Source organism: Manis javanica, chromosome 11 (assembly GCF_040802235.1).
Source record: "Manis javanica isolate MJ-LG chromosome 11, MJ_LKY, whole genome shotgun sequence".
In the NCBI taxonomy this organism is placed as follows: domain Eukaryota; kingdom Metazoa; phylum Chordata; class Mammalia; order Pholidota; family Manidae; genus Manis; species Manis javanica.
This window is the reverse complement of record NC_133166.1, coordinates 72714953-72735319: the sequence shown is the minus strand read 5'-3', so window position 1 is coordinate 72735319 and position 20367 is coordinate 72714953. Positions and strand designations below refer to the sequence as shown.

General features: G+C 47.8%; 1 protein-coding gene across 5 annotated transcripts in view; it reads left to right on the top strand.

The window, feature by feature from the left end:
• Positions 1–17410, top strand: part of CNIH3 (cornichon family AMPA receptor auxiliary protein 3) — a 117460-nt gene extending 100050 nt beyond the window's left edge. For all 5 annotated transcript variants that reach the window (XM_073216665.1, XM_037002832.2, XM_073216666.1 and 2 more), the window contains 3 exons: positions 9798–9910; positions 12904–13047; positions 16184–17410. In XM_073216665.1, the coding sequence (XP_073072766.1) occupies positions 9798–9910; positions 12904–13047; positions 16184–16211 (285 nt within the window). In that variant the 3' untranslated portion in view covers positions 16212–17410. The remainder of the gene's footprint in view (positions 1–9797; positions 9911–12903; positions 13048–16183) is intronic.
• The last annotated feature ends 2957 nt before the right edge of the window (positions 17411–20367 follow it).

Below are 20367 nucleotides of genomic sequence, written 5' to 3'. Positions count from 1 at the left end.
AACATAATAGGAATACGGTGACATAAACAAAGCAAATCTATAATTACCATCCATCTCCAGTGAAGCCAAGAAAACCATTTAGGCACCCTAGGCATTTGTGAAAATTTGCCTATGATATGATGGATATTGTCCAACTGTACTTGAACAGTCTGAAAGAAATCAGACAAATTAAAGCAGCCCATTTCTGAGATCTGTTCACCTCCCATATGTCCTTTTAACTGTAGGTAGTCTATAGTCATAAGATTTTGGAGTGCTACAACTTGCACCCCTCCCAACTCCTGGTTGAGTTCCAACAGTACAGATCCGGTCAAATTCGTTGTCTCACTGTATGCACATGCCAGCCTAGACATCTCCCTCCTCATTCCAATGGCAAGTCCAGGAAATGGTGGGGTGGATGCAGCCACGACCGCAGCATCTCCCGGATCCCTGTGGAGGCTTTTTGATGATCATCCCCCAGCACGAGTCCTCCAGAGAGTGCTGATGCCGGAAGCTCCTCCTCATATCGTATCTTAGTTCCTTTTCTGGGTATCCAAGCTAGGCCTTGATATTCTGCGTAGAAACAAACAGACCCTTTGCCCACACTTTGACATGCCCTCTATACCACTGTGCAGAACTCATTGGAGGTCAGCACACAGGGACTGCTTTTTTTTTTTTTTATTAAGAGAAAGGAATATTATCAGAAAAGAGTACCTCCATAGCTGATCATCTGACACCCTTTAAGTGATCAACATTAAGGATATTTAAAGCATGCGTTGATCTTTGATTTACCAATAGTTTTATCCTATCAAGGAGTAATCCCCCTTTTCTTTCTTTCTTTTTTCCTTTCTTTTTTTTTTTAATCTTTAATCTACACTTACATGGTGAGTACTATGTTTACTATGCTCTCCCCTATATCAGGTCCCTCCTAAAAACCGCATTACGGTTACTGTCCATCAGCTTAGCAAAATGTTGTAGAATCCCTACTTGTCCTCTCTGTGTTGTGCAGCCCAGCCTCCCCTTGCTCCCTCCCCCCCATGCATGCTAATCTTAATACCCCCTTCTTCTTCCCCCCCCCCCCTTATCCTTCCCTGCCCACCCATCCTCCCCAGTTCCTTTCCCTGTGGTACCTGTTAGTCCATTTTTGGGTTCTGTAATTCCACTGCTGTTTTGTTCCTTCAGTTTTTCCTTTGTTCCTATACTCCTCAGATGAGTGAAATCATTTGGTATTTCTCTTTCTCAGCTTGGCTTATTTCACTGAGCATAATACTCTCCAGCTCCATCCATGTTGCTGCAAATGGTTGGATTTTTCCACCTCTTATGGCTGAGTAGTATTCCATTGTGTATATGTACCACATCTTCTTTATCCATTCATCTACCGATGGACATTTAGGTTGCTTCCAATTCTTGGCTATTGTAAATATTGCTGCGATAAACATAGGGGTGCATCTATCTTTCTCAAACTTGATTGCTGCGTTCTTAGGGTAAATTCCTAGGAGTGGAATTCCTGGGTCAAATGGTAGGTCTGTTTTGAGCATTTTGATGAACCTCCAAACTGCTTTCCACAATGGTTGAACTAATTTACGTTCCCACCAGCAGTGTAGGAGGGTTCCCCTTTCTCCACAGCCTCGCCAACATTTGTTGTTGTTTGTCGTTTGGATGGCAGCTATCCTTATTGGTGTGAGGTGATACCTCATTGTAGTTTTAATTTGCATTTCTCTGATAATTAGCGATGTGGAGCATCTTTTCATGTGTCTCTTGGCCATCTGTACTTCTTTTTTAGAGTACTGTCTGTTCAGTTCCTCTGCCCATTTTTTAATTGGGTTATTTGTTTTTTGTTTGCTGAGGTGTGTGAGCTCTTTATATATTCTGGACGTCAAGCCTTTATCGGATCTGTCATTTTCAAATACATTCTCCCATACTGTAGGGTTCCTTTTTGTTCTATTGATGGTGTCTTTCACTGTACAGAAGCTTTTCAGCTTAATGTAGTCCCACTTGCTCATTTTTGCTGTTGTTTTCCTTGCCCGGGGAGATATGTTCAAGAAGAGGTCACTCATGTTTATGTCTAAGAGGTTTTTGCCTATGTTTTTTTCCAAGAGTTTAATGGTTTCATGACTTACATTCAGGTCTTTGATCCATTTTGAGTTTACCTTTGTATATGGGGTTAGACAATGGTCCAGTTTCATTCTCCTACATGTAGCTGTCCAGTTTTGCCAGCACCATCTGCTGAAGAGACTGTCATTTTGCCATTGAATGTCCTTGGCTCCTTTATCAAATATTAATTGACCATATTTGTTTGGGTTAATGTCTGGAGTCTCTAATCTGTTCTACTGGTCTGTGGCTCTGTTCTTGTGCCAGTACCAAATTGTCTTGATTACTATGGCTTTGTAGTAGAGCTTGAAGTTGGGGAGTGAGATCCCCCCTACTTTATTCTTCTTTTTCAGGATTGCTTTGGCTATTCGGGGTCTTTGGTGTTTCCATATGAATTTTTGAATTATTTGTTCCAAATCATTGAAGAATGTTGCTGGTAATTTGAGAGGGATTGCATCAAATCTGTATATTGCTTTGGGCAGGATGGCCATTTTGAAGATATTAATTCTTCCTAGCCATGAGCATGGGATGAGTTTCCATTTATTAGTGTCCCCTTTAATTTCTCTTAAGAGTGACTTGTAGTTTTCAGAGTATAAGTCTTTCACTTCTTTGGTTAGGTTTATTCCTAGGTATTTTATTCTTTTTGATGCAATGGTGAATGGAATCGTTTTCCTGATTTCTCTTTCTACTGATTCGTTGTTAGTGTATAGGAAAGCTACAGATTTCTGTGTGTTAATTTTGTATCCTGCAACTTTGCTGTATTCCGATATCAGTTCTAGTAGTTTTGGAGTGGAGTCTTTAGGGTTTTTTATGTACAGTATCATATCATCTGCAAATAGTGACAGTTTAACTTCTTCTTTACCAATCTGGATTCCTTGTATTTCTTTGTTTTGTCTGATTGTCGTGGCTAGGACCTCCAGTACTATGTTAAATAACAGTGGAGAGAGTGGGCATCCCTGTCTCGTTCCCGATCTCAGAGGAGGAAATGCTTTCAGCTTCTCGCTGTTCAGTATAATGCTGGCTGTGGGTTTATCATATATGGCCTTTATTATGTTGAGGTGCTTGCACTCTATTCCCATTTTGCTGAGAGTTTTTATCATGAATGGATGTTGAATTTTGTCAAATGCTTTTTCAGCATCTATGTAGATGATCATGTGGTTTTTGTCTTTCTTTTTGTTGATGTGGTAGATGATGTTGATGGATTTTTGAATGTTGTACCATCCTTGCATCCCTGGGATGAATCCCACTTGGTCATGGTGTATCATCCTTTTGATATACTGTTGAATTCTGTTTGCTAATATTTTATTGAGTATTTTTGCATCTATATTCATCACGGATATTGGTCTGTAATTTTCTTTTTTGGTGGGGTCTTTGTCTGGTTTTGGTATTAGGGTGATGTTGGCTTCATAGAATGAGTTTGGGAGTATTCCCTCTTCTTCTATTTTTTGGAACACTCTAAGGAGAATGGGTATTATGTCTTCTCTGTGTGTCTGATAAAATTCTGAAGTAAATCCGTCCGGCCCCGGGTTTTGTTCTTGGGTAGTTTTTTAATTACCATTTCAATTTCTTTGCTCGTAATTGGTTTGTTTAACTTTTGTGTTTCTTCTTTGGTCAATCTTGGGAAGTTGCATTTTTCTAGGAAGTTGTCAATTTCTTCTAGGTTTTCCAGCTTGTTGGCATATTGGTTTTCATAGTAGTCTTTAATAATTCTTTGTATTTCTGTGGAGTCTGTCGTGATTTTTCCATTCTCATTTCTGATTATGTTGATTTGCGTTGATTCTCTTTTTCTCTTAATAAGTTGGGCTAGAGGCTTATCTATTTTGTTTATTCTCTCAAAGAACCAGCTCTTGGTTTCATTGATTTTTGCTATTGTTTTATTCTTCTCGATTTTGCTTATTTCTTCTCTGATCTTTATTATGTCCCTCCTTCTGCTGACTTTAGGCCTCATTTGTTCTTCTTTTTCCAGTTTCGATAATTGTGATGTTAGACTATTCATTTGGGATTGTTCTTCCTTCTTCAAGTGTGCCTGGATTGCTATATACTTTCCTCTTAAGACTGCTTTCGCTGCGCCCCACAGAAGTTGGGGCTTAGTGTTGTTGTTGTCATTTGTTTCTATATATTCCTTGATCTCTATTTTGATTTGTTCATTGATCCATTGATTATTTAGTAGCATGTTGTTAAGCCTCCATGTGTTTGTGAGCCTTTTTGTTTTCTTTGTAGAATTTATTTCTAGTTTTATACCTTTCTGGTCTAAAAAATTGGTTGGTAGAATTTCAATATTTTGGAATTTACTGAGGCTCTTTTTGTGAGGTAGTGTGTGGTCTATTCTGGAGAATGTTCCATGTGCACTTGAGAAGAGTGTATATCCTGTTGCTTTTGGATGTAGAGTTCTATAGATGTCTATTAGGTCCATCTGTTCTAGTGTGTTGTTCAGTACCTGTGTGTCCTTACTTATTTTCTGCCCGGTGGATCTATCCTTTGGGGTGAGTGGTGTGTTGAAGTCTTCTAGAATGAATGCATTGCAGGCTATTTCCCTCTTTAGTTTTGTTAGTATTTGCTTCACGTATGCTGGTGCTCCTGTATTGGGTGCATATATGTTTAGAATGGTTATATCCTCTTGTTGGACTGAGCCCTTTAGCATTTTGTAGTATCCTTCTTTATCTCTTTTTACTTTCTGTGTTTTGAAGTCTATTTTGTCTGATATTAGTACTGCAACCCCTGCTTTCTTCTCACTGTTGTTTGCCTGAAATATGTTTTTCCATCCCTTGGCTTTTAGTCTGTGCTTTTCTTTGAGTTTGAGGTGAGTTTTTTGTAAGCAGCATATAGATGGGTCTTGCTTTTTTATCCATTCTATTACTCTATGTCTTTTGATTGTTGCATTAAGTCCATTTACATTTATTGTGACTATTGAGAGATATGTACTTATTGCCATTTCAGGCTTTAGATTCGTGGTTACCAAAGGTTCAAGGTTAGCTTCTTTAATATCTTACTGCCTAACTTAGCTCGCTTATTGAGCTGTTATATACACTGTCTGGAGATTCTTTTCTTCTCTCCCTTCTTATTCCTCGTCCTCCATTTTTCATATGTTGTGTGTTTTGTTCTGTGCTCTTTTTAGGAGTGCTCCCATCTAGAGCAGTCCCTGTAGGATGCCCTGTAGAGGTGGTTTGTGGGAAGCAAAATTCCTCAGCTTTTGATTATCTGGGAATTGTTTAATCCCGCCATCATATTTAAATGATAGTCGTGCTGGATACAGTATCCTTGGTTCAAGGCCCTTCTGTTTCATTGCATTAAGTATATCATGCCATTCTCTTATGGCCTGTAGGGTTTCTGTTGAGGAGTCTGATGTTAGCCTGATGGGTTTTCCTTCAAAGGTGACCTTTTTCTCTCTAGCTGCCTTTAAAACTCTTTCCTTGTTCTTGATCCTTGCCATTTTAATTACTATGTGTCTTGGTGTTGTCCTCCTTGGATCCTTTCTGTTGGGAGTTCTGTGTAATTCCATGGTCTGTTCGATTATTTCCTCCCCCAGTTTGGGGAAGTTTTCAGCAATTATTTCTTCAAAGAGACTTTCTATCCCTTTTCCTCTTTCTTCTTCTTCTGGTACCCCTATAATACGAATATTATTCCTTTTGGTTTGGTCACATAGTTCTCTTAGTGTTGTTTCATTCCTGGAGATCCTTTTATCTCTCTCTATGTCAGCTTCTATACGTTCCTGTTCTCTGGCTTCTATTCCTTCAATGGCCTCTTGCATCTTATCCATTCTGCTTATAAATCTTACCAGGGATTGTTTCACTTCTGTGATCTCCTTCCTGACATCTGTGATCTCCCTCCGGACTTCATCCCATTGCTCTTGCATTTTTCTCTGCATCTCTGTCAGCATGTTCATGATTTTTATTTTGAATTCTTTTTCAGGAGGACTGGTTAGGTCTGTCTCCTTCTCAGGTGTTTTCTCTGTGATCTTTGTCTGCCTGTAGTTTTGCCTTTTCATGGTGATAGAGATAGTTTGCAGACCTGGTACGAGTGACCGCTGGAAGAGCTTCTCTTCTTGTTGGTTTGTGGCCTTCCTCTCCTGGGAGAATAGCGACCTCTAGTGCCTTATGCTTGTCAACTGTGCACAGACAGGGCTTCTGCTTCCTGCCCGTTTGCTATGGAGTTTATCTCCGCTGTTGCTGTGGGCGTGGCCTGGCTGGGGCTGCTTCTCCAAAGTGGTAGAGTCCCGTTGGAGGGGGAGCGGCCGGGAGGCTATTTTTCTCCGTAAGGGGCCTCTGTGCTCCCTGTTGCCCAGGGTGTTAGAGTGCCCAGAGATCCCCAGATTACCTGCCTCTTGTCTAAGTGTCCTGTTCTGCCCCTTTAAGACTTCCAAAAAGCACTCTCCAAACCAAAACAACAACAGCAACAATGAGAGAGGGAACAGGAAAAAAAAAAAAAAGGAAAGAACACGCGATTTTTTTGTTTTTCCTCAGGCGCCCGTCCCAGGCACCCGCTCAGTGGTCCTGCTGCCCTGCCTTCCTAGCACCAGGGTCCCTGTCCCTTCAAACCTTCCAAAAAGCACCCGCCCACCGGTCCCGCAGGGAAAAACACGCGATATTCTTTGTCTTCAGGCACCGGTCCCAGGCACCCTCTCAGCGGTCCTGCTGCTCTGCCTCCCTAGCACCGGGGTCCCTGTCCCTTTAAGGCTTCCAAAAAGCACTCGCTAAAAAGAGAGAGAGAGAAAAAAGGGGAAAAACGTGCGATTTCCTCCGTCCTCGGGCGGTGGTCTCATGCACCCGCCCTCCGGTCCCGCAGGGAAAAACACGGGATAGTGTTTGTCCTCAGGTGCCCTTCCCAGGCACCTGCTCACCCGTCCCGCCACCCTGCCTCCCTAGCACTGGGTTCCCTGTCCCTTTAAGGCTTCCAAAAAGCACTTGCCCAAAAGAGAAAAAAAAAAGGGGAAAGCGCGCAATTTCCTCTGTCCTCAGGTGCCGGTCTCAGGCACCCGCCCACCGGTCCCGTAGGGAAAAACACGCGGTCCTCATTCGCTGGTCCCAGGTACCCCCTCACTGGTCCCGCTGCCCTGCCTCTCTAGCAATGGGGTCCCTGTCCCTTTAAGGCTTAAAAAAAGCACTCGACAAAAAGAGAAAAAAAAAAGGGGGAAAAAAGCGCGATTTCCTCCGTCCTCAGGCGCCAGTCTCAGGCACCCACCCACCGGTCCCATAGGGAAAAACGCGCGATCTTTGTCCTCAGGCGCCTCCCAGGCACTGCTCACCGGTCCCGCTGCCCTGCCTCCCTAGCAATGGGGTCCCTGTCCCTTTAAGGCTTCCAAAAAGCACTCGCAAAAAAAAAAAAAAAAAAAAAAAAAAACCCCTCCGGTTTCTTTCCACCCACCTGGAGCCGGGGGGAGGGGCGCTCGGATCCCGCCGGACCGGGGCTTGTATCTTACCCCCTTCGCAAGGTGCTGGGTTCTTGCATGTGTGGATGTGGTCTGGATGTTGTCCTGTGTCCTCTGGTCTCTATTTTAGGATGAGTTTTGTTTGTTATATTTTCATAGCTCTATGTGTTTTTGGGAGGAGATTTCCACTGCTCTACTCATGCCGCCATCTTGGCTCCACCTGTAAGTTGCTTTTAACAGTCAGAATTCTCCCTTTTTAAATAACCAGCTTTACTTTAGGACAAAATTACCTTCTTTTACCCTCAATAAAAATGCATTTCCATTCCTCACACTTCTCTTTTCAAAGTACACATATTTTCTAGCATGCAGAGTGTTTCTTTTATTATTTCAAGTAGTCTTAATTAGAACTTGTTAGATGCAGGTCACATGAGGCATCCCATCACCCCTGGGCCTATACCAGGTGTGCCAGGGGTCCTGCAGCCTGACACTGGGTGTGTACAGGAGGTCCTGCAACCCAACCCTGGGTGTGCACAGAAAGCTCTTCAGCCCTGCCTGAGCATGCATAAGCATCCCTATGGCTCAACTCCATCCCTGGCCATGGCCCCAGGAAGAGGGGTTGGGGGCAAAAGGGGAAAGAGATTCAGGCTTTAAAGTCAATAGTAGACTTCTCTTAGCTGAGTACTTCCAGTGGCCCTGAAGGGAGACAAAGCTCCTTAGTTTGGTGACATCTTATTGGAAGAGGAAAGAGAAATAAGCATGCAGGCAGGTGAATATACATGGAACTGAGAGATAGGTGTGCCAGACTGAGTCAGGGAAGAAGCACCAGGAGAGGAAGAAATGGACCCTTGGAAGTTAAAACTACAGCCTGTGGGGGAAATACTATGCAGTGGTGACCCCTGCCAACCAAGTAAGCAGTAAAAACAACTATGGAGCCAAGAGAAAAGGACAAGGATTGCTATAAAGTAGCACAGAGTTCCTTCTTACCTAGACTGCTAGTGAGAAGTCCCTTTTAGATGGCCAACAGTTACAAAGAGCAGCTGAGGTCTCTGTACCTTTGAATGACTGAGCTTCATTTGCATAGGACACAACCAGTTGGAGCAGGTAAGGTCTATCTAACTAAGTGGCTGAATTGGACTGGGGCTATTTACAAGGGTCTTGAACTTCATCTGCCTGCATCCCACCATCACCTGCCTCAATAGGACTTTGAAAATGGAGATGAGACAAGCACATAGTTTGGCCAGGATGGCTTAAAGGATAGCGGAGTGTATCTGCTTGTGTTGGGAGGGAGAGGACGGTAATGACTCTGTAATGGATGGGTTATGGAAATTTCCCATAGGTGAGAGTTAGAAGGCATGTGGTGGGGCTCAGAGTGCAGGGTGAGGTGAGGTGGGCAGGTGTGCAGAGCTCCTATCAAAGTGGCATTTGAGACAGGCCTTGAAGGATGGTTAGAAAGGTCTTGCTAGAGGATCAAAGCATTCACATTGGTCTAAATAATGCACAGAGGCACTACCCCCCAACCTCTGGGCTTGTTGGGGGGTACACACACACACACACACACACACACACACACACACACACACACACGTGTTCCCATATGACTGGGAAAGGTGGTGTATTTGCATCTTTGGTCTCCTTACTGTTGCCTGGGGACCAAATTTCTGCTTTACCGTCACTTTGATTTTTGTTAAGATGCAAATACCCTTGCAGCGGGTTCAAACATTTTAAGCTCTTTCTCCCCATTTCCACTTGCGAAGGCAGGTTGGGGAAGGGGAGTCCTGTATTCCCTGGTCACCTCCCACCACCTGCCCCTTCTCACCCTGGGCTTTCTTTCCCTTCGCCCAGTGGTGAAACTTCCTCTTTGTTTCAATCAGGACTAGTCCCTTCTCGTGGGATCCTTCTCATCTGCCATCAAGCAAAATCGTGTTTCTCAATTTCCCCTGGCTCTCCTATATTTAAAATAAATGCACATATTCACTTTAGGTTTGGGAGTTTTGTAGGAGGATACACAGGCACTAGAAATCAGAAGCAGGGCATATTGGATCCCTGGCAGCCTGTCAGGTGCTCCCCAGGGGCCCTACCTCAGTCAGACACCGAAGGGCTGCACGCCGTCTGGGGTGACCCCATTCTGCTGAGTTGGGTGCTGAGGGCCTGCGTCCACGGTGGGTTGTGAATAAAGCATGGCTCCAGGACTGTAAAGAGGACTTACCAGAATGGGCCCCAGTCTTGGGGCAGTAACCATGTGCCACCGCAGGGAGGGCCTTTGTGTCACTACACATGGGAGGCCATGTCTGGGCAGAAGGCAGCTGCGTGGAGGCAGGGTGACTTTCCCTCCGTCTAACTCAGGCTGTGCCTCTGCCCCCCACAGCTGGTGCTGCCTGAATACTCCATCCACAGCCTCTTCTGCACCATGTTCCTGTGTGCTCAGGAGTGGCTCACCCTCGGGCTGAATGTCCCTCTACTCTTCTATCACTTCTGGAGGTAAGTCTGCCTGGATGCCCTCCTCTTCTGGGGCAGCAACCCTCCAGGGACACCTTGTGCCTTCCTCTCATCCCCTCCTTTTGGAGACTCTTTCTCCAGAGTCTTCTTTCCAAGCTGCTCTCAGACCACCAGCCCCTCAAGGAAGGCCTTCTTACAGGTGCCATTAACTGCAGCCCGCCTCACAGGTCCATATTAAAAGCATCCAGGGTACTGTTCACAATAGCCAAGAAGTGGAAACACCCAAATGCTGGTCAACAGATGAATGGATAAACAAAATGAGGCCTATCCTTACAAAGGAATATTATTTGGCAAAAAAAAGGAATGAAGCACTGGCACATGGCACAACATGGATGAACCCTGAAACATTACAAGTGGAAGAAGCCAGTCACAAAAGGCCATTTTTATGGTACATCCAGAACAGAAAAATCCAGAGAGATAGAGAGTAGACTGGTGGCTTCCAGGGGCTGGGGAGTGAGTGCTAATGGGGACAAAGTTTTTCTCTAGGGTGAAAATGTTCTGAAATGAGATACTGGTGATGATGTACAACTCTGTGAACATCCCTAAAAACCACTGGATTGTACACATAAAAAAAAGGTGAAGTTTTCTGGTATGTGGCTTGTGTCTTAATAAAAAATACCTACCAGATGGGCTGGATTTTCTGGGACTGTTCTGATTTTACATACTCTATTCCCTGATAAAACTAGGCATCAGATCATGTGTTTTTTTAAAAAATAAAATAAGTCACCATATGGCTACAAGAGGCAGGGAGGGGAAATACAAAAGTAGTAGAGAATGCAGTTGTGCAGATAAATTACCTGCCCTTTACCCCTTGCTCCTAGAGCTTTGATCTCCCAGAATATTCCATCCTTGTGATTTTACTATAAAATATACCTGCATTTAGTCACATTTTGAGCCTGACTCCTTCGTTTAGCAAACAGAGGGATCACATGCTCCACACCAGCATTGTGGGGGATCCCAAGATGAATGTAAAATATCATCTTTACCCTCAAGAAATATACATCTCAGTGGCAGAGAGAAATAGACTCCTAGCAGATGTGTGAGGAATATATGCAGGGGTGTGGGTAAATGAGCACTGAAATTAGACTGGCTGAGGGGAGCTGGGAAACCTGGAAAAGCACATCCTGGGTTGAGGGCCGAGCTTAGGCAGGGACTCAGAGAGCAATTCCTGGGGACTTCCCATGCCTCACCTCATCCAGTGTCTATGACAGCCAGGGGCGGGGCAGGGGTTGGGGGGCCTTTCCCTGGGACACAGCAGCTCGCTAAGGTCAAGTCACTGCCCAGAGCCACTCAGCTAGGACATGGCAGGGCCAGGGTCCAACCCTGCCTCTATGGGCGGCAGTCCGGGTTGTTGCCTAGCTTGCTGCCCCAGTGGCTGGCTCTTCTCCCTGTAAAAGAATAAGGAAAAGGACCTTTAGATACAGTGCTGTCAATCCAGGTATCAAAATGGGGTCACTTGGTGAACCTTTGTTTGGTTCGTTGCTTCTCGGGGCCATCACTCCCCAGAGGGATCAGGGTAGAGCCCCCAGTGCCCTTCTATGGGGTGCTTGTGTTTGTCCAGGAAGGGAGCCACTGTCCCCTAATTCTGGCGATTCATGAGTGCTCAGAAAGGAAAGGAAAAGGAACCAGGAGGGACGTGTCCTTTGAAGCCACAGACGCCCGCTTTCTTTCATCTCCAATACCCCCAGCAGGTCTGGTCCAGTGATGATCATCACCAAGTAAGGGCCTGTGTGCCCTCACTCTCAGTTTACCTAAATAAAAGTAGGACTGTAGAGCCCTTCCTCAGCAGCAGACTGCATCTGTCACCTCCCATAAGGGTCACAAGTGCCCCCATGGAGCAGGTGGCTTTATCTCCATTTTACAGATAGGAAGTTGCGGTAAATGGCCACCAAGGAAGGCCAGCCTGGTGGCCCCAGCAGCCCTGCCGCCACTTAATGAGGGGGGCTGGGAGCAAGTTCTCAGCACAGAGTAGGTCCTGAAATCCACCCTGAGGGAGAGAAGAGCTGATGGTGAAGGGCTATGAGCTGGAGGCGACATTGAATCTGGCTTGTGATTTCCTCTCAGCTTAGTGTCTATGACAGGTTATGTCAGCGCCCACCTCTGAACAGGGTGACGGGGGAGCTGGAAGACCAGATTGCTGAGTGCAGGGCAGTGCCTGGGGCCAATTCTTTGGGTCAGGCCCCCACCCCGTTCCTGGCCACAGCCTGTCCCACAGCCTTGCAGGGACCATGATTTGTACCCGGCTTCCTGATACCTTTATCAGAGGGACAGAAAGCAGCTCATAGGGCAATGTCAGCCTGAGGCAGCAGCTGGCCCTGCAGGCAGAGTCCTATCTTCCCTAGTGAGGCAGTCTGTGCACAGGGCCAGCGGAGGAGCCAGGGACATCCCCTCTCCCCTCTGCCAGGCCCTGTGCTTTTGCTTCCCCAGCCTGCCTCTGGGCTGCCCCCTCCCACTGAGGCAAGTGGTCTTTGTGCCACTCTGGGTCGTTCTATCAAAAGAAAAGAACCATGCCACAGTCACATGGGAACAGGGCGTGCCTCCCAGGGGATTCAGGATTCTAGAAGAGGGCTTGGGTGGAGGACACATTTAATCCAAAGTGACAAAAGATGAAGGCAGAATGGTACAGTGGCACGTGGGAGTGAGGATGCAGCCCTGCGCGCACCCACACCTGTACCCACACTGTTGGAGCAAGGAGGCTCTTCCAGCGCCTCCCAAGTACCACCGGTAGCATGTCCTCCTGTCAAAGCAGCTTTGTATGGGGCGGAAGTCATGACGGTACCAGTGGATCAGTCTGAGAGGAACTACCTGCTAGAAGCTAGGGGCTGTGCTGCTCATGAGCAGCAGTCACAGAAGGCAGACAACGGCTGAGCAGCCATTCCTCAGAGGGAAGTCCTGCGGCAGGGGTCTTGGCCCGGACACCTTCAGATGTCCCTCCCACACTGCCAAACCATGATGCCCTGTTCTCTCTCGTGCAGGTATTTCCACTGTCCCGCAGATAGTTCCGAACTGGCCTACGACCCACCCGTGGTGATGAATGCGGACACCCTGAGTTACTGTCAGAAGGAGGCCTGGTGCAAGCTGGCCTTCTACCTCCTCTCCTTCTTCTATTACCTTTACTGGTGAGTTTCAGCCCTCCTGAATTTCAGGCACCCCAGCCTGTGGGAGGTGGCCTGCTGGGCATGATGCCACTGATTCTGGCTTGAGAGAGGCAATATAAAACAGTGAGGAGGTGGGGGTCCTGCAGAAGGCCTCACTTTGCGACCAGGGGCACCCCTGGGGCTGCAAGGCATGCACCAGCTCCCCACACCTGTAGACATCTGGCCAAGGGCAGTTGCTTGTTCCTCAATAGGGCTCTCTGCTTCTATCAGCTCCACAGCACAACCAGCCAGGGCATTCGTGGCCCCAGTGCACAGCCACATCATCCCTTGCCCCCTGTCTGTCTGTAGCTCTTGGGTACTGTAGCAGACACCCCCGTGGCAGTCATGCTTCACAGAGGGAAATGCTAGGTCATTACCTGCTTATATTCAGTTCTCCCAATATTACATAAGCCCTCTAATTAGGAAAGCATGCTAACTTTGCACTTCTGTTTCAGGAGTCTCCCCTCACTCCGCCTCTTTACTCAGAACATCCTCGCTAAGCATATAGCTATAATCAGACTGTCTAGTGGTTCAACACCCCAGACACTGCCTTTTCTGCAAACGTCTCCTCTTCAGGGAACATCTGCCCCATCACCTTGCTATCCTGTCTCTTCCTATGGCAGACATTCCTCCAGTGTCCCCTTGCTGCCTCTAAAGTGGCCTGGCTGACAGTGGCCAGGTGAGGAAGACTCCTAGGCTCCCTCAGGGTTCAGGTTGGCTTGGGGCAGGCTGGGAAGCAGTTGCATTTATTCCACTTTTTAAAATGAGCCATGCTTTCAGCAAAGAGCTTGATATGTTCACTCATTCATGAGTGAAATGCCGTCATTGCCCACATGTTAACAACGAGGAAGCTGAACCTGGGAGGCCAGAGAATTTTTCCATGGTTGAAGCTACTTGTGTCACAGCTGGGAGTCCATCTCAAGTCTGACCCTCAAGCCTGAGCTCTTACCTGCCAGCTGTCTTGGGAAACCTCTAGAAAAGTATTGATTGAAGTATGGTCTTTGGACCTCCTGCATTGGAACGGGGGTGAGGAGAGCCTACTTCTCAAACACACAGATCTATGGGCTTAGATCTGCTGACTCAGGATTCGGGGGTGAGGCATCCCACCTGTGAGTAAGGGCTGCCCTGGAGGTGCTGCTGGGTGCCTGCCCTCCCCGCCAGGTCCCTGGTATCTGGAAGGCTCAGAGGCCCTGGGGATATCATCCTTGAAAATAACAGCCTTGGAGGGGATGCAGGGTTATCCCGCACATCTTCTTGGGGTCAGGGGCTAGTCAGGCTCAGGGGGACCCCTTTCCTTCTCCTCCTTGATGCAGTGTCCTTGGACATTGTCTGCCTTATCTTATAAGGATCCAGAAGGTCTCAGAAGCCTCTCTGGAGATTTCCGAGGTACCCAGCAGATTTGCCCAAGTCTCTCTGACTCCAAGTCTGAACTTCGTAGCATCTATAGCTCACCAGGGCTGGTCCCTGTCTTGGGAAACCTATAGAGGTTTTCTCTCTCCAGGGGCTGAGACCTTGGGCCGACCCAACCCCTTCCTTTGTCCCCACAACCTGCAGACAGCCCTGTGTAGGCTCAGGCTGAGTGGGCTGCCCCCAGTGCTCTCCTCAAAGTCAGGAGGCTGAGGGGTGCTTTCCTGGCTCCTGTGCATTAGCCTAGGGTCCAGCTTGGGCCAGACGGAGATGGAGGCAGGGCTGCCCCTCATTCAGGTTTGTTATGACTGCTGCAGCCAGGGCACCGTGGGAGAGGAGCGCAGGAATTCAGGGAGTAGAGTAGCTCTGTGTCTGCCTGAAGGGGCGGGCAGGTGGGGGACAATGGTGGATCCTTCCAGAACTGGTTAGGCCCCAGACTTCCTGCTTGTCTGTCCTTCAGCTCAGTTCGGTTCAGTGCCACCTGGGTCATGCCTGCCTCCCTTGTGCTTATCTCCCTCACTCTGTGGCTAGGTGCTTACCGTAGGCCCTTTAGCAGGGTCTCTTCTGGCCACTCGCCTCTGAACCTGCAACGCCCTGGCCAGTGTTGGCACATGGTGGGTGCACACCATAGCCCTGTTACCACCACAGCTTGGCTGGATGCTCCGCCGAGTCAGGGCCTGGGGCTGCACACCCACCATCACTTCCCAACATGAGAGTATGCCCAGCAAGCAGGAGGTGCTCAATAAACACTGATTGAATGGTGAGTGACAGTAAAGCAAGGCAGGGCATCCACATGGAGCTCAGCCTTGGCAGCTTTGGCTGGATGCAGCTCCTTGCCACCCCTCCCACTGACTCTGTGGCCTGCAGCCATCCACCTCTGCAGCAGCCGTCCGGTGGGCCCCGCCTGTCCAGCAGCTGCTCTCCTACATGAGCCTCATCAGGTTCTTGAAGAGGCTTAGCAGCTGGACAGGGTAGAAGTAAAACAGTGTCTTTCCTTTGGTTTATTTCTTAGACTGTTCTCTTTTCTTTCTCTGATGTGAAGAGAGGTTGTCTTTCCTTCTGCTGAATAGACAAGGTGGTATATTTTGGTGCAGAAAGTTCCTGGTCCTGCAGACTTAGGCTGCAGCCCTTTCTGAGAGTGCAGGGATGCATGATCCCCTCCTTCCTTGGTGGTATCGCGCACTACATTTTTGGTAGGACACTTGCTTTTAATGTATGTCTATGCCTTGATTCCATTAGCAACCAGAGGGCCAGGGAGTTACCCAATTAAGAATTCACTTAATTCGTGTGCCCAGGGGGTTTGTATTCACATTTGGGTCCTTGGATAGCGATGGCAGAATTTCCCCAGCACTCACACGCCATCCAGCATGATCTGGGAGCCCCTAGACACAGCTGTCACATAAGCATGTGGCCGCTGGTGGGATAAAGCATCTGCTGACCCCCCACCCCCACCCCGAGGGGCCTGCCCTACAATTGCTCATCACCCTGCCGAGAGTAGTTAACAGGCACTTAAGGTGATCACATCTCTAATCCAAAGGCCACAATGTGCTCTGTAACACATGTTTACTTCGATGCTGTGGGAAGTTGTAGGGGAACAGCAGGGGGTGGCTGAGAGGCTCCCATGACAGCAATGAGAAAGAAGCCATGGAGCCGGCCTCTGTGTTTTGGGAGCTCCCACTAATGCCTTCTTTGCCTCTGCTTTTGCATTCAGCATGATCTACACTTTAGTGAGTTCTTAACTTGAAGACCACTGGGACAGACGGAAGAGGCCTGAGGCACAGAAGCCCCCTCCTGCTGGTGATGGAGCGGGGCCGGAGCGGGGCTGTGTGTGAAAGACCAGCAGACAGTGTGCACTGGGACCTGGAATCAAGCAGCAGCCATGGCTGGTTACCTCAGTGCACATGTGGTGGCCCCAGACATCACAGCCCTGCATTCCCATTCCAGGGGTGGGAGGGAGTGGGTGACAAACACTGAACCTCTCCTGAGTGAGAGTTGCTCCTTCCTGAGTCCACTTCATCTGCTGGCTCCCTGCAAGTTCACGCTGAGTTCCTGGACTGCAGAATGGAGCCTGGAAGCCGGTAGGTGCCTGGGAAAGAATGGAATGACCCAGAATCCAGGCTGAGTCTGTGGCGCCTTTCAAGGCCTCAAGGATGTTGTGGGCTACCCAGGACTCCTGTGTTTCTGCCCAGCTGGCCACGCTCTTCACCTCCACGGGTGGGGCTGGGAGGTGGGCCTCCCCCTGCACTCTGCTTGGCGAGAGCCCTGCTGGGGGACAGCCTGAGCAGAATGTTGGTGATGAGTTATATCCAAAGGCATGGGGTGAGAGTGAGCTGGAGAAGGGGCAATCTTAGAGAAAAAAACATGTTTTGAAACATTAACATGTTCAAAGTGTTGTCTAGAACCACAAACTGTGTTCTATTGACATCCAAAACCATCCCAGAGTCACTGAATGCAAATCACCTGGTCACTAGTTAAAGCTACCTTCTTATTATAAGGATCCCCAAACAGTCTGAGTCCCGAAAATGCTGAAGTGGCTGCTCTGTGCTGTGTGCTTCTGGCAGTCAAGAAGTGAGACAACATAATTATAGCTTCATTTTATGATGCTGCATCATTTGTGCTGTTTGGTTCAACGCGAGGACATTAGCTTATTTAGAATATTCCATTTGACACTTTCTCCTTTTGGGTAGGAGTTGTGCCAGGGGGTTGTAAATAATGACAAGGCTGAGATTTTTATGTTTAAATTGGGCACGATGCTTTTCATCTTATTCTCTAAACTTCCCTTCTTTTCTTCTGTTTGCTATACACAGGCTATTTATACATGTGCCCAGCTCCCCCCTGAAACCCGTGACTCAGGTTTATGAATGGTGTTTGTATGATGTGTCGTTTACCATGTTTAAAGCACAGTGATGACTTCAGTGTCTCACCTACCTGGTTTAAACACCTTCTAAACCCCTTCTAAAAATTCTACAGAAGACAAAATGCAGGCTTCTGCTGTGAGGCTGAACACACAAAGTCAGAGGATTTGGGGAGATATTTTTGGGAGCAGGCTTTCCCTCGGCCACCATCTGGCTGGGTGGTTGGGTGGGGAGTTGCCTTTAGGGCTGGTTGGCCTTGTCTCTGACTCTGAGGTTCTGAGAAGACCAGCCACCTTCATCCACAGACACGAGCCCCAGGTTCCAGGCTGCAGATAGCAGATCTAACCCCACCAAAATCTTACAAATGCAGTGGAATGAGGGGTAAATGGTCCATGTTGATTCTCACCTTGGGACTGTTTTGTTTTTGTACTTTGCTTCCTTCCAAAAAGATTTGAAGTGGCTTATCATAGCAGGCACAGTTACACAAAGGCTGTTAAAATGGAAATAAGAAATTCAGACTTACAAAGGAGGAAGTCACAGGGACCCCAGCATCCTGAGGTGCTCTGTGTATTACTGTGATGAGCCTGTCAGCAGTAAATGAAAGCAATCCACATTCCCGTAGTGCTTTCCATTTCACAGACCCATTCACATCTTCTCATGTGTCCCTCCTCGCAATCCTATGAAATGGATACTATCCTTTTCCCCCAGTCTGTAAGTGAGTACACTGAATATAGAGAGGTTATGACTTCTGATAGCTGCGTACAGTCACAGACCTGCATTTGAGCCTAGGTCATCTGACTTCAAAAATCCTGTGCCCTGTCACACCTGAAAGCTGGCAGAGTAGCTCAGGGTCCTCTGAGGGTTTGATTAGCATTAACTTTTTGAAAAAAGGAGATTCTAAGAGCAGGGCTATAGAGGACGGGCCTGTTTTTTCTTCCTCCATGGGCTGGCTCAGCGTGCTTCATTGTGGAGACCCCTCCCTAAGGTGGATTAAGAAAAACTTTGAAAGCAGTGAGTGCCTCTCTGGCAGATCTTCTATTATGAAAGAGAAACACCCAAATATTTCTCTCCCACCAGTTGTGACTCGGGAATGATTCCAGTGGTCTGCTGGGCATTTGAGGCAATTTGCAAGTCCTGGGAGAAGCTAGCTATTGTAAGAATACAGAATGGGCACACTGGCGGAGGCTGTGTGGTGCCCCAGGCTTCATGCCATCACCTCACCCCTCACTACAGAGCAGGTTGGATATTCCACCCCACCTCTCAGGAGGTGAGGAACAGTGGGCCTTCTCTAGGTGAGCTCGCTGGACAGTAGCCCACGGCTATGAAGAAGTGGCCGAGTAATAGTAAGCTGCAGATCAAGATACTCGGCATGACCCTACATGAGTCTATGTGCTCGCCAGGCCCTCATATCAGTACTAGGAAGTCTGTATTCTCTGTTTTACAGATGCGGAAACAGAACAGTCACACGCAGAGACCCATAGCTAGGAAAGGGTGTGTCTGGCTGCCACTTCAAACCAGGTCTGCCTCTTCTCACATATTTACCAGCTTGAATGTCTTTGTTGTCACTGTTTATTGCACAGAAATGGCCAAAGGCAGGAAGCAGAGTGAAGCAGGGAAGGGGCCCCCCCGGGGTTAAACCATCTCCCTTGGGCGATAGAGAGTTCTTCCTACCTGGGCATCCAGAAGCGAGTTTCCACGGGGCACAGACATCACATGAAGGTGGTCTTGTTGACCTGGTTCCCCTTTCCTTGGGCAGAGCTGTGGGCATGGCACGGCTCTTCCCAAACAGTCTGATGGGACCAGGGAGGTCACTCAGGCTTACTTTGCACTGTGCTAAGTAGGTGGTGGCACCCACTGCCTGACTTGTTATAGAGATTAAGTGTGTTCATATTTAGAGCAGAGCCCAGGCATGGGGAGACCACCTCACACTTTGTTGGGGGCGAGTCTTCCTCACCCTCTTTACTCTGCCTTCTGCCCAAGGTCCTCCAGAGGGTGTGGAGATCCTGGGACTTCGTGCCCATCGGGAGCATTCTGAGTGAGGTCAAGTTGGGACCTAATACCCCTTTCCAATGCTGTGCTCTCTAGCCAATAATGACAGCAGTGCCACTGAATACTTGCCGTGTGCCTGGCACTGTGCAAGGCACTTGCCACGTGTGGTCTCATCTGCACAGCATTATGAGGTGGAACTGTTACTGTCCCCTGCAGGGTCTTGTGCCAGCTTTCTGAGACTCAGCTTTCCCATCTGTAGAATGGGGGTATAATACCTCCATCAGAGAGTTTGGGGTGATCATAAAAGTGAATGACGTGCATAGAGCTGGGACGGAGAGCCTATCTCCTGAGGACTACTCTGCAAATCTGGGTCCTCACAGAGCTGAAGGAAGGATTGTGTAGAATACAATGGAAAATGCCCCTCATAGTATCACATGGAAACACTCAATGAACCTCACCTCCCTTCCTTTCTCCCTCAATCTTGGGGCAGACTGTCCCAGGCTTGTGACTTGGTAACAGAGCTCAGCCCTCTCAAGATAATCTCCCCTTTGCTTCCTAGCAAGATTGCGAGTTGGAGGGGAAACCACAGGAAGGACCTGGTAGCAGCTCCATCAGTGACCACGTCTTTGCCAGGTCACATTCTCCATAGCAGACACATGCCTTCTGGGTCTGGGTTACTGGGAAACCCATCTTAGGTTTTCACCTCCCTGTTTGGGGAGACCCTGCAGATGCTAGACCCAGGTGTTCAGTGCCAGCTGGATGACAATACTTTCTAGGGAGCTGCATAGAGGGAGCCCAGGAATGGCCATTTAATGGATCAGTGTTATGCTGGAGAGTGGATGGTGGTCCTGAAGGGGTTGCGCCAAATTCTGTCCTGTTCAGTTCCTTCATATGAGGGCAACTAATCAATTCTGGGATGACACGGTGCTGAAAATAATTAGATTAGTACAGGAAGAGGAGATCTGAACATCACCCCAAGCCCAGACTCACAAGAGGAAATATAATAGGCATAAATGGAAGATCTTGAGACTGGGCTCAAACAAGTCAGCAG